The sequence below is a fragment of the Notolepis coatsorum genome, assembly GCF_963971535.1.
Source record: "Notolepis coatsorum genome assembly, chromosome: 2".
NCBI lineage: Eukaryota > Metazoa > Chordata > Actinopteri > Aulopiformes > Paralepididae > Notolepis > Notolepis coatsorum.
In genome coordinates, this window is record NC_140166.1 from 66,169,254 (window position 1) to 66,184,039 (window position 14,786).

The 14,786-nt window shown below is 44.6% G+C and overlaps 1 protein-coding gene across 1 annotated transcript in view; it reads left to right on the forward strand.

Moving 5' to 3' along the window:
- LOC311223414 (globoside alpha-1,3-N-acetylgalactosaminyltransferase 1-like) overlaps positions 1-14,786 on the forward strand; it is a gene marked incomplete at both ends in the record, with an annotated part of 83,586 nt that overhangs the window by 11,796 nt on the left and 57,004 nt on the right. Inside the window, 2 exons of the mRNA XM_084308202.1 lie at positions 1,357-1,491; positions 2,525-2,633. Coding sequence (XP_084164328.1) covers positions 1,357-1,491; positions 2,525-2,633 — 244 coding nt within the window. The remainder of the gene's footprint in view (positions 1-1,356; positions 1,492-2,524; positions 2,634-14,786) is intronic.

Below are 14,786 nucleotides of genomic sequence, written 5' to 3' on the forward strand. Positions count from 1 at the left end.
CGTGTGCTACTAAAGATCAGTCACTGGCTGGTTGATAATAGGCTATCCCTTCACCTAGCTATCCACTTTGGTTCTGCCATTAGACTCCTGGGTTTAGGATAGTGGTGGGAGACATAGAGGTCTCAGCCAGAGAGGAGGTCATCTACTTGGGCTGTGTTCTGGACAACACCCTATCAGGAGAGATCATGGCACAAAGGTTAGTCACTAAGGTCAACCATAGAGTAAAATTCCTCACTAGGATTTCAACCTATTGTGGCAGGCAGATATCACCCCCCCTCTCATGGATATGTGAAGGATGGGAGATATTATTGCCACGGATTGAGTAGGAAAAATTAGGTAGCTGATTAGTACTGATAGAACACACCTGTGCATCATTAGTTCACAAATACACTAGGTTAGTCAGAGGTAAATTGAGTGGAGGGTAGATTGGAGTTGTGACATATAGAGATATATGAGTATTGAACAATCCCTTTTTGTGTACGGGAGCCTGTTTTGTGTTTTGGACATCGGACTGTATTACGACCATTCTCTTTGCCTATCAAACTGAATTCTGCCCTTATTCAATAAATATTCGTATTGATTGATATAGCACTTGTGTGGACATTTTAATTTGTTTGTTTTGGAACCGTGGCGAGTCTGAAACCCACCAGGCTTGTCACACTATCTAAACAGGTCAGCTATGGAAATTCTAGCGGGGGCCCTGGTTCAATGCAACTTTTATTACGCATGTTCCTCCTGGTACACCAGCGTCACAGTGTCACTGAAAAATAGGCTGCAGACTGCACAAAATAAATTAGTTAGACTCATTTTACAGTTGCATCCCAAGACTAACCTACTACAGTCTCATTTCGACAGCCTCAAGTGGCTCAGAGTAGATGAGCGAGTAACCCAAATAAAACTCAGCATGGTCCACAGGATAGTAAATAATGTTGTTCCAAAATACCTCAGAAACTACTTCACCAAGGTCAGTGACGTACATGGTCACGGCACTAGAGGGAGCCCTACAGATCTGGTCCCAGTAAAATGCAAAAGATGCATTGGGCAGAATTCATTCCTGTACTCGTGGCAGTAGATTGGAATAGGCTGCAGCAGACATAAGCCCCTATTCCTCTTTTAAAGGCAAAGTAAAGAGCTGGATCAGGAGAAGCAGAACCTGGGTTTAATTATATTTATCTTAGTTTAAGGTATTTTATTAGGTTTTGAGGGGTATAATTTTAATTTGTATTAATTTGATTTTATAACATTTTATTAAAACTGTATTTTTACAGTGCGTGCGTGCGTGTGCTTGGCATCTAATCTCCCATCTAACTATTTGTCTGTCTATCTATCTGCCTATCCATTCACCTGTCTATCCAGGCGTACAGATGTGAACTCTGTGACCAATTGGAACGCTCCTCTGGTTTGGGAGGGGACGTTTGACCCGGTGGTGATCGACGCCATCTACCAGAAAATAGACCCCATGATAGCAGTGGTGGTGTTCGCTGTTGGCAAGTAGGTACACCCCTTATACACACACACACACACACACACACACACACACAGGCACGCAGGCACAGGCACGCACGCACGCACACACACACGCACGCACGCACGCACGCACGCACGCACGCACGCACGCACGCACACACGCACACACACACACACACACACACACACACACACACACACACACACACACACACACACACACACACACACACACACACACACACACACACACACACACATACACACACACACACTTTTTTGTTGAGTGTGTGTGTGAGAAAATATATAAGATTGACTATTGACTGATCACTTTCTCCACTGGTATCACAGAGATAGAATTGAGAACATAGACTAGCCATATCTAACAACAAAATCGTATCAGAATCCCTGAGTCAGAAACCCATCAAATGGGGGTTCACAGCCTAATGTGTAACAAACCAACAAGCAGTGTTCCTTTTGGCAGATGATCTTGATTTAGAATGCACATTACCTTTAGTCACATTATTTTATTTATTATTGTTAGTTTTAATAGACAAAATCAAGTTTTAGTCTAATTTGAGTCAAATGCATTTTCATAATTTGTCAATTTGGATTTTTTATTAAATCATTACAGTAACCCGTCATCAAGCACACAGATGATTTTCGATTTTACAGTACTATTCACCCCAAGATATTTAAACCCTGATCAGCAAGCAGATCAGCACAGAGTTGCCATGTTGTTGCCATGTTGTCAGCGTTTTTGACACTGAAAGTGACTTAGACCTCGAATATGCCAGCATGGAAAGCAATGTAATTAAGTGTACGGTCGTTTCAAAACAGCGATTGAGTATTTCCCTGATAAGATTTGCGGTAGAAGCTTAGTTTTGATCAAATAACTCGGGAGCTCACCCAACATGCGAAAACCAAAAGTCTCCCCTAAATATAATGATCTATTTGTCTGTCGCTCCGTCCATCTATCTACTGTATGTCTGTCTGTCTGTCTGTCTGTCTGTCTGTCTGTCTGTCTGTCTGTCTGTCTCTCTGTCTTGTCTGTCAGGTACACACGTTTCCTGCAGCGTTTCCTGGAATCAGGGGAAAAGTACTTCCTGGTTAACCTCAGGGTCACCTACTACATCTTCACTGACCACAAGGAAGAGGTGCCCAAGGTTGGTGTTGATTCTTACATGTATTCCCGTCAGCAGGCTTTCAGTGCGTTCGACAGGTCCACGTCAACCTGTAATTTACCACAAGAAAGTTCCACTGGAACGGCCAACCAAGTGGTAAAAACCAGTGGTAAACTAACCAAGTGGTAAAAACCAGTGGTAAACTAACCAAGTGGTAAATACCAGTAGTAAACTAACCAAGTGGTAAATACCAGTAGTCAACTAACCAAGTGGTAAATACCAGTGGTAAACTAACCAAGTGGTAAATACCAGTGGTAAACTAACCAAGTGGTAAATACCAGTGGTAAACTAACCAAGTGGTAAATACCAGTAGTAAACTAACCAAGTGGTAAATACCAGTGGTAAACTAACCAAGTGGTAAATACCAGAGTGGTAAACTAACCAAGTGGTAAATACCAGTGGTAAACTAACCAAGTGGTAAATACCAGTGGTAAACTAACCAAGTGGTAAATACCAGTGGTAAACTATACCAAGTGGTAAATACCAGTAGTAAACTAACCAAGTGGTAAATACCAGTAGTAAACTAACCAAGTGGTAAATACCAGTGGTAAACTAACCAAGTGGTAAATACCAGTGGTAAACTAACCAAGTGGTAAATACCAGTGGTAAACTATACCAAGTGGTAAATACCAGTAGTAAACTAACCAAGTGGTAAATACCAGTAGTAAACTAACCAAGTGGTAAATACCAGAGTGGTAAACTAACCAAGTGGTAAATACCAGAGTGGTAAACTAACCAAGTGGTAAATACCAGAGTGGTAAACTAACCAAGTGGTAAATACCAGTGGTAAACTAACCAAGTGGTAAATACCAGTAGTAAACTAGCCAAGTGGTAAATACCAGTGGTAAACTAACCAAGTGGTAAATACCAGTGGTAAACTAACCAAGTGGTAAATACCAGTGGTAAACTAACCAAGTGGTAAATACCAGTAGTAAACTAACCAAGTGGTAAATACCAGTGGTAAACTAACCAAGTGGTAAATACCAGTGGTAAACTAACCAAGTGGTAAATACCAGAGTGGTAAACTAACCAAGTGGTAAATACCAGTAGTAAACTAACCAAGTTTTAAATACCAGTAGTAAACTAACCAAGTGGTAAATACCAGTAGTAAACTAACCAAGTGGTAAATACCAGAGTGGTAAACTAACCAAGTGGTAAATACCAGTGGTAAACTAACCAAGTGGTAAATACCAGTGGTAAACTAACCAAGTGATAAATACCAGTGGTAAACTAACCAAGTGGTAAATACCAGTAGTAAACTAACCAAGTGGTAAATACCAGTGGTAAACTAACCAAGTGGTAAATACCAGTGGTAAACTAACCAAGTGGTAAATACCAGTAGTAAACTAACCAAGTGGTAAATACCAGTGGTAAACTAACCAAGTGGTAAATACCAGTGGTAAACTAACCAAGTGGTAAATACCAGAGTGGTAAACTAACCAAGTGGTAAATACCAGTAGTCAACTAACCAAGTGGTAAATACCAGTGTTAAACTAACCAAGTGGTAAATACCAGAGTGGTAAACTAACCAAGTGGTAAATACCAGTAGTAAACTAACCAAGTGGTAAATACCAGTGGTAAACTAACCAAGTGGTAAATACCAGTAGTCAACTAACCAAGTGATAAATACCAGCAGTAAACTAACCAAGTGGTAAATACCAGAGTGGTAAACTAACCAAGTGGTAAATACCAGTAGTCAACTAACCAAGTGGTAAATACCAGTGGTAAACTAACCAAGTGGTAAATACCAGAGTGGTAAACTAACCAAGTGGTAAATACCAGAGTGGTAAACTAACCAAGTGGTAAAAACCAGTGGTAAACTAACCAAGTGGTAAATACCAGTGGTAAACTAACCAAGTGGTAAATACCAGTGGTAAACTAACCAAGTGGTAAATACCAGTAGTAAACTAACCAGATGGTAAATACCAGTAGTAAACTAACCAAGTGGTAAATACCAGTAGTAAACTAACCAAGTGGTAAATACCAGTGGTAAACTAACCAAGTGGTAAATACCAGTGGTAAACTAACCAAGTGGTAAATACCAGTAGTAAACTAACCAAGTGGTAAATACCAGTAGTAAACTAACCAAGTGGTAAATACCAGAGTGGTAAACTAACCAAGTGGTAAATACCAGAGTGGTAAACTAACCAAGTGGTAAAAACCAGTGGTAAACTAACCAAGTGGTAAATACCAGTAGTAAACTAACCAAGTGGTAAATACCAGTAGTCAACTAACCAAGTGGTAAATACCAGTGGTAAACTAACCAAGTGGTAAATACCAGTGGTAAACTAACCAAGTGGTAAATACCAGTGGTAAACTAACCAAGTGGTAAATACCAGTGGTAAACGATAGGTTATGACTATAACCAAGTTCTGTTAATAGTGGTGACGCTCGGCGTCACTCATGCACTATCCCCGCATGTGCATGCGCACTGAATAAAGACCACAATGTACCTTTATATCCCAATATTTGTCTGACCACACCCCTATCACCTGCTCTCCTCCTTCCCAAGCTTTCACCACAAGGTGAGATCAAGGGATGCAGCGGCGTCGGACGCCGAGCGTCACCACTATTAACAGAACTTGGTTGTAACTGCCCCCCGGCTTGATGTTGAAATAAAGATGCGGTTATGTTTCGTACAGATGCTTTTATTTGTTTTCTCTTTTGCATTTCAGCTTAGCAGTACTGTAGCTTTTCTTTGGTAGTTTGTCGTTTGTACAGGTAGTGACGGTCGCCTCATTTGCTCCGTTTGCACCCCGTTTGCACCTCGTTTGCACCGTGAAAACGTATTCCGCTTTACCAAGGGTAGTTAATTTAACTGGAGTAAGGTCCTTCTATCATTATAATTCGCTGCCTGCTCCGTCGTTATCTCTGAGTTACTTCCGCCTTGGTCACACAGGAAGCTGTGACTTTTATACTAAAGGAAGACGAGCTCTGCCCCCATGTGGACACTAAATGAAAATGCACAAGTGGCTCCGAAATATTATTTTCTTAAATAGATAAATAGAGAGCTCAGTATTCTGAGCCAATACAGAGAAGTTGATCATCTAGACCAACGCAAATCAAAGCTTACTGACAGTAAAGATGATAGGCATCTTTACCCTTGGCGGTCAGTTACACTCCCACCAAATCCTGCTATGACGGATAAGCACAAAAACAATTAATTTAGTCATACAGGATTTCCTTTTAGATTTCACATAGCATCAAAATAATACAATTCAAGCGTTTCTATACTAATTACTCTCGAGGAGGAGTACCAATTTCTGGATCGGTCGCTCGAGGACTGAAGGTCTGGCAGAGTGATCTTTTCGCTCCCCAGTCTGTATTTTTACTCGACGTACTAGACCATCGCTCTCTTGAGTGGCTTCGACGACTCGACATAGTTGCCACTGGCTTCTTGGCAGGTTACTGTTCTTGAGGATGACTATGTCGTTCACCTTGAGGTTACGCCGTGGTACGTGCCACTTCTGGCGTGTAGAAATGTTCAGGAGGTATTCCTTCTTCCAGCGGCTCCAGAATTGTTCGATTAGGTACTGGACTCTGCGCCATCTCTTGGTTGCATACATGTCCTCTTTAGCAAATCTCCCAGGGGGTGGAAGAGCGATTTTAGACTTCATCATGACGAGATGGTTTGGTGTTAAGGGTTCTAGCGCCATAGGATCGTTGATACCATCTACTGTCAGTGGTCGGCTGTTTACAATAGCTGTAGCTTCATAGAAGAGTGTTCTAAGAGAGGCGTCATCAAGTCTGCCTGGACACAGAGCGATAGTGGCGTTCAGCACATTTCTTACTGTCCTGATTTGACGTTCCCAGACACCACCTGCATGGCTGGCGGATGGAGCGTTGAAGACAAATTCACACTGTTTCTCTGCTAGAAAGATCTCCAGTAAACTGGCGTCACATTGTTTGAGTGCTTCTTTAAACTGGTTTCTAGCTCCCACGAAGTTAGTACTGTGGTCGCAATGAAGTTGCCGAACAGCTCCTCTGAGGCTGATGAAGCATCTCATGTCCAGTTTGTTGAAGGAATGTGAGATGCCTGAAGGCCTCTGGAGGCATGATCTGCCGGGTTCTCTGCTGTTTCGATATAGTGCCATTTACTTGGGTCAGTGTTTTCTCTTATCAGTTGGACTCTGTTCGCGACGAACACATGGAACCTTCTTGCCTCATTATTGATGTAGCCCAGAACTACTTGTGAATCTGTCCAGAAGAATTCTTCATCGATCTTCATCTGCAGTTCTCTTTTCAGCAACATACTTAATTTGGTTGCGACCACTGCCGCTGAGAGCTCTAGACGTGGGATGCTTGAGACCTTTGTGGGTGCTACTCTTGCTTTGGCCATCACAAGACTGGAGTGTACTGTATTTTTGTCATTTTTGTACCTGAGGTAGGAACAAGCGCCATACCCCATGCTGCTGGCATCGGCAAAGTGATGCAGTTCCGTCTTGATGATGTTGCCGAAGTCATGTGGGTGATCGCATCTAGGGATTGTGAATTCCTTTAAGTTATATAGCCCGATCTTCCATTCCTCCCACCGTGGCTTTAAGTCATCTGGCAGTGGATCGTCCCATCTTATGCCTCTGCGGCATAGTTCTTGAAGTATGCGTTTTCCGCTTAGGGTGAATGGGGCAACAAACCCGAGTGGGTCATAAAGAGAGGCGACGATGGAGAGGATTCCTCGACGGGTTGAAGGCTGGTCTTTCATGTTGACATTGAAGCTGAAGGTGTCGTTGTCTATAGACCACTGAAGGCCAAGTGCATGCTCAGTTGGGGTTGCTTCCAGCTTAAGTTCGAGAGGGTCAGTGATTGTTGCTCTTTCTGAGGGTTTCACACAGTCGAGGACGTCTTTGTGGTTAGAGTTGAATTTGTGGAGGCGTAGGCCTCCTCGTTTGCACAATTTTTGTGCCTCGATGATCAGTTTCTTGGCCTCTTCGACTGATGAAACGCTGGCTAACCCATCATCAACGTAGAAGTTCTTCTCAATGAAGGCTGAGGCTGCTGGGTAGTCTTCTCTATGTTGGTGTGCCATGTACCTTAGGCCTAAGTTGGCACATCCAGGAGACGAAGCAGCTCCGAATAGGTGAACTGTCATCTTGTTTTCCGGTGGTTCTTTTCCCAAATCTCCTTCCTCCCACCATAGGAACTTAAGGTACTTTCGGGATTCAGGCGTGGCGAATAGTTTTGCTGAGCAGTCGACGAACATGACCCTTAGCTTGTTGGGCCTTTTGGGATGGCAGGTGCTGTGATGAGGAAGGTACCAGGCAGTCTCTCCCTTTGCTGTTGTATGGTCCAGTTCTGCATCACCTTTCTCAATGATTTCCTTCATGAAAATCTTATAGCGTTCGTGATATTCTTTATTTGTCTTTAGTTTCTTCTGAAGGCGGACAGTGGCTCGTTTCTTGTTTGGTAGAGATGGTGGGCCGCTACCCTTGAAAGGTAAAGGCATCTCGTAGTGTCCATCTTCTTTCTGTCTGATGTGGTTACTGAGAAATTGTATGAAGCGAACATCTTCTTGAGACACGTACTTGTCCTCGTAGTTCCTTTCAGAGAAGTCCGACTCAAGGGCTTTCAGGACATCTGTTGTAGACGGGGCTGGTATTTCTTTTACTGCGACTCTATGTACGAAGCTCTGACTCCCTTGTCTGTCCAGATGAGGGTTAGGTAGGTGGTTCCTGCTTAGTGCGCTTGCTTGGGCTAGACTGAAGGCCTCTTGGTTCACAGTTGCTCCAGGAGATACTTGACGTTGGAATGTTGGATGTAGCAGAGCACTATCTTCAGGTTTTTGGTGAGCAGTTTTTATTTCATGATCAGTGTTTTCTTCTTCTTCTTTGTTATCTTGATCACTTCCAGAACCGTATGCCCTCACTCGGGCTGCTGCTACCTTAACTTCATTTTCTGCTTGTAGCTGCTGTAGCTTCATCCTTTCCGTCTCCAGCCTACGTCGACTCTCCACCTTCATCTGCTCCATTTCCGTTAGCATGGCTGCCTCTTCCTCCTCTAGTTTGAGGAGATTTGTTTGCAGAGCCTGTATTCCCCAGATGGCCTTCACCTCTTCCTCTTTAGCTGCAAGTTCAGCTTCCATCCTTCTGCTTGACTCTTTATTCAGTGCTATCCTCACTCTCTCCTTTTCATGTCGTTCATTACAATCTTCTTCCTTTGTTTCTAATCGTTTACAAACAAGTTCCTGCATGTCTGTCGTCAGCTGGATACAGGCGTCTATTTTATCTGCTATCTCTGGAGTTGTGGCATGATTGCATAGAATTTACTCATACACACTATATACTAGGTCACAACTTGTTTGAATGTCTTGTTTTAATTTTCCAAGTTCTTCTGTCGGACAGAAGGCTCTCAGTTTTCCTCTAATTTCCTTTGCCATCTTCCTCCAGGTGTGGTAAACCTTGTTAAATACCTTCTCATTTTTCATATTTTCCACCTCACGATTCTCCTTTCCTTTCTCTGTTAGAGTTCCTCTGCGAGCACCTGTCCTGTTCTGTTCCATCTCCAAGAGGTTGCCAGCATCGTCTTCTTGGGCCGACATTGTGCTTGATCACACACACTCAAAATATCAAATAAATAGATGGTATTTAAGAGTTCCACTTGCTGGGATGGATATCAGACAGCATAATATTCATTAAATATACAGGAGTTGCCACACGTCCGTGGTATTGCTGGGATGGATACCAGACAGCATAGGGTTAATTAGATATACAGGAGTTGCCACACGTCCGTGGTTTTGCTGGGATGGATACCAGACAGCATAGGGTTAATTAGATATACAGGAGTTGCCACACGTCCGTGGTTTTGCTGGGATGGATACCAGACAGCATAGGGTTAATTAGATATACAGGAGTTGCCACACGTCTGTGATTTTGCTGGGATGGATACCAGACAGCATAGGGTTAATTAGATATACAGGAGTTGCCACACGTCCGTGGTTTTGCTGGGATGGATACCAGACAGCATAGGGTTAATTAGATATACAGGAGTTGCCACACGTCCGTGGTTTTGCTGGGATGGATACCAGACAGCATAGGGTTAATTAGATATACAGGAGTTGCCACACGTCCGTGGTTTTGCTGGGATGGATACCAGACAGCATAGGGTTAACTCAGTAGGTTCATTCTTCCTTCTCTTCATACATGTATTTTCTTTAGTGTAGGGTCCTCAACATACATGTATTCTCTTCGGAGTAAGATCTTCAACATACATGTATTCTTTTCGGAGTAAGGTCTTCAACATACATGTATTTTCTTCGGAGTAAGATCTTCAACATACATGTATTTTCTTCGGAGTAAGATCTTCAACATACATGTATTTTCTTCGGAGTAAGATCTTCAACATACATGTATTTTCTTCGGAGTAAGATCTTCAACATACATGTATTTTCTTCGGAGTAAGATCTTCAACATACATGTATTTTCTTCGGAGTAAGATCTTCAACATACATGTATTTTCTTCGGAGTAAGATCTTCAACATACATGTATTTTCTTTGGAGTAAGATCTTCAACATACATGTATTCTTTTCGGAGTAAGATCTTCAACATACATGTATTTTCTTTGGAGTAAGATCTTCAACATACATGTATTTTCTTCGGATGGTGGTCTTCATTGTACATTTATCCACTTCAGAATAAAGTCTTCATAATACATCCATCCTCTTCAGAACATCTATCCTCTTCAGAGTAAGGTCTACTTCACATTTATCCACTTCAGAATGAGGTTTCATAATACATTTATCCTCTTCAGAGTATGGGTTTTACTCACTGTTTATCATCTTCAGAGTATGGGTTTACTCACTGTTTATCATCTTCAGAGTATGGGTTTTACTCACTGTTTATCATCTTCAGAGTATGGGTTTTACTCACTGTTGATCATCTTCAGAGTACGGGTTTTACTCACTGTTTATCATCTTCAGAGTATGGGTAAGTCTTCGCTCACCACTGGTCGGTAAGTTTTCACTCTTCAGAGTTGGGTAAGTTTTCACTGTAACTGCCCCCCGGCTTGATGTTGAAATAAAGATGCGGTTATGTTTCGTACAGATGCTTTTATTTGTTTTCTCTTTTGCATTTCAGCTTAGCAGTACTGTAGCTTTTCTTTGGTAGTTTGTCGTTTGTACAGGTAGTGACGGTCGCCTCATTTGCTCCGTTTGCACCCCGTTTGCACCTCGTTTGCACCGTGAAAACTTATTCCGCTTTACCAAGGGTAGTTAATTTAACTGGAGTAAGGTCCTTCTATCATTATAATTCGCTGCCTGCTCCGTCGTTATCTCTGAGTTACTTCCGCCTTGGTCACACAGGAAGCTGTGACTTTTATACTAAAGGAAGACGAGCTCTGCCCCCATGTGGACACTAAATGAAAATGCACAAGTGGCTCCGAAATATTATTTTCTTAAATAGATAAATAGAGAGCTCAGTATTCTGAGCCAATACAGAGAAGTTGATCATCTTGTCAAACTCATTTTCACAGAGGGCCACATCAGCATTATGGTTGCCCTCAAAGGGCCAAAGACCGTATAAATGTTAATGTAATGTAAAATAAATGTAGCTACACATTTACATATTGTTAAACATGGTGTTTCTGTATTTATTACTTATTCAAGTTATACATATTGCATATTCATTTGCATAAATGTAAAAATATATGTTAGCTTATGTTATTTTAACAAATAATTTTAGTTTATCAGAACCCCATATTACTCCACCAATCAATGATCAAACCATTCAAGTAAATAACAAAGAAGAATATCATCAAATACAAGCTATGACATTAAGTTTGTTCAAAACCTTTTTGTCACAGTCAAGAGGGGCAGAACTAACAACTGTGAGCTGCAAAGAACACGTGGGACAGATGTAGCAGATGTTACAAAAACAAATGGCTGCACACAACCTTGCAGAGGCCATACATCCAACTAATGGAAGATAGTTTAATTAACTTTAATTAACAGATTGCAGAATGGGTACAGTACAGTACAGCTCAATACACACAATTGTTAAGGGGATGCAGACCAGAGAAAGACTTTCGACTTGTTTACATCAGGGTCCCCCATTTTCAATTCGTAATGAAATTGCTATTATGTGTCTGCATGAACACACAACTGTAACTGTACTCAAAAATAACAAAATAAGGGTTGTCTCAGTTCACAACTATATTGGTCAAGTTTTGGGTGGGACTTGTTTGCGTCCCTACAGCTTCTTATTCAATTGAGCGAGATGCTCGGTTATGTCACACAGCCAGTTTGCATCTGACAGTTCAGACAATATTTCTTCAACCCTTTGTTACCTATTCCGCCTGGATCGTTTTTGTATTTTGGGCTGTAAAATTGTCAAAGAATGTCTGAGGAGTAAGTGCTTTTGGCTTTTTTCCTTTGTTACCTCAGATGTTCAACATACATGTATGTGTAAGAATGTGTAATAACTAAGGCTGTCAAAGTTAAAGCTTTATTAACGCATTAACCCACAATTATTTTAACACTGGTATTTTTTAACCCAATATTAATGTAAAAAAAAAAAAAAAAAAAAAAACGTTTTTTTTTTTTTTTTTTTTTTTTTACCTGAGCTCTTGGGGGGCCACATCAAATGACGTGGCGGGCCGGATTTGGCCCGCGGGCCGTGAGTTTGACACCTATGATCTAGACCAACGCAAATCAAAGCTTACTGACAGTAAAGATGATAGGCATCTTTACCCTTGGCAGTCAGTTACATTGGTTATAGTCATAACCTATCGTTCTGTATCATAGTGGATCCGCTCGGCGTCACTCATGCACAAGGGAGGCCGAGCGGAGCCACCGGCCGACAAATACACCCCGCTGAAGGCCCCCCACAACCGCTGAAGGCCTGACCCCATGACTACACACACGCACAACCCGCATGCCACCCGGGAACGAACGGAGGGAACAACCTCGTTACTGCCCCCAGAATCACGGGGTCAAGGGCAAACCCAACCCCGTGGCAAGGCCGTAGCAGCGGAGCGCGAAGGAAGGCCCAGACCCACCAAAGGGACTGGACCCCCTGGAACGGGGGCCTGGAGAAGGCCATGATGCCAGCATCAAGACCCCACCAGGTGGGCACTTAGTGACCCCGCCCCCCACATCGCCAGCGTATTCGGACAAAGGCCCCTCAGCCGAGCGGGCCCTGTCCCCCCAATAGTCCACCGCCTGGCACACTGACCCTGCAGAACAGGCAGTCAGCATGGCCGTAAGCACACAAAAAAGGTTGACCAACGGAAGCAGGCAGCGCACCAGGGAAAAACCAGGCAACAGGCTGTTAACCCGAGCCTGGAGACTGCGGACGAGACAGGCGCCAGAGGGGACAGCTGAACACAGCCGCTCCGGCGGAAGGGGCGTATGCTGGCGTTGTTGCATGACCAAGCCTCCATTTAAAAAAAAACCACCCAGAGGGGTTGAGGCAGAGAAGGCAGACACGATTGGCAGACGTCATGAACGTGCAGGGGCACCCTCAACCGGGTAACCCGGGAGTTGACACTGCTCCAACACACCAGGGAATCAACCACCTTGGTGTTACCCAATGCGGTGGTTGTTCCTATAACCCCTCAAGAAAAAACTCCAAAACACACCTGCTGTGAGGTTTTGCCCGCTGCTCACTACCTTTTCTCTGTTTCTTTAAGCCTATACTGTTTAGTTCCCTTCTATACTGTTTATTTTCCTTTCTCACTCACTCTCTCTAGCCCCCACCCTCTCGTTCCTTACCCTTAGTGGCCACACCTGTTCGATATTCTATTATCTCTCGCACCTGTGGTGGCAGGCTAATTAGTCCCCCTGTGGGCTTTAAATACCAGGGCGCTTCCCCTCGTTTTGGCGTGGGGTCGTGTTGTATACTTGCCGAGTCATACTCTCTAAACATCTAGACTCTTTCGGGAGATCCTCTGTCTGCCTATGCTGTTCCATTCTCCGGCGTCGAGATGTTTGCTCCAGCCTTCGCCAGCTGTCGCCGTTGCCTGTGGGGGAGACTGGTCTGCGCTCCCTGTACTTCCACGGGAGGCACCCCAGCGTTCCACTGCAGACCCCCGCGCAGCTGTTCGTCCTGACGCACATCCAGACCAGCGCAGACGCTCTCCAGTCCTCAGCGCGCAACGCGCGTCTTCCAAGGACGCTCGAGCTTGGCACGCTCTCCAGACCAGCGCGCAACGCGCATCTTCCAAGAACCCTCGAGCTTGGCACGCTCTCCAGACCAGCGCGCAACGCGCATCTTCCAAGGACGCTCGAGCTTGGCACGCTCTCCAGACCAGCGCGCAACGCGCATCTTCCAAGAACCCTCGAGCTTGGCACGCTCTCCAGACCAGCGCGCAACGCGCATCTTCCAAGGACCTTCGAGCTTGGCACGCTCCTCCGTACCAGCGCACTGACGCGCATCTTCCGGACCTTCGAGCTTGGCACGCTCCTCCGTACCAGCGCACTGACGCGCATCTTCCAGACCTTCGAGCTTGGCACGCTCCTCCGTACCAGCGCACAGGCGCGCACTCTGTTCCAAGCTCCAACAGCGGCTACCCGGTGGACGACATCCTCGCCACCGCCACTGTCCCGACGCGCACACCAAGGTGTGGCGCGCACTCTGTTCCTCGCTCCGACAGCGGCTACCCGGTGGACGACATCCTCGCCACCGCCACTGTCCCGACGCGCACACCAAGGTGTGGCGCGCACTCTGTTCCTCGCTCCGACAGCGGCTACCCGGTGGACGACATCCTCGCCACCGCCACTGTTCCGACGCGCACACCAGGGTGTGGCGCGCACTCTGTTCCTCGGCTCCGACAGCGGCTACCCGGTGGACGACATCCTCGCCACCGCCGTTGTTCCAGCGCTCTGTTCCTCGGCTCGGACAGCCAGCCACCCGGTGGCGATGCCCTCGCCCCGTTGCTGTCCCCTTACCATTACGCATACGCCGGGGTGAGTTTTGATTGTGATGTCACTCACCCAGCGTAGTGCCCTTGCCCCCGTTCCCGCTGCTGTTCCTGTACCTTTACGCATACGCCTGGGTGAGTTTTGATTGTGATGTCACTCTCCCAGCGTATTGCCTCTGTTAGTTAGTTTGGACATTTCATCTCCCAGCGTTATGCCTCTGTTTTTGGTTCTCACTTAGAATAGTATTTTTGGACTTTACATCTCCCCCTGTGTGTTTGTCACA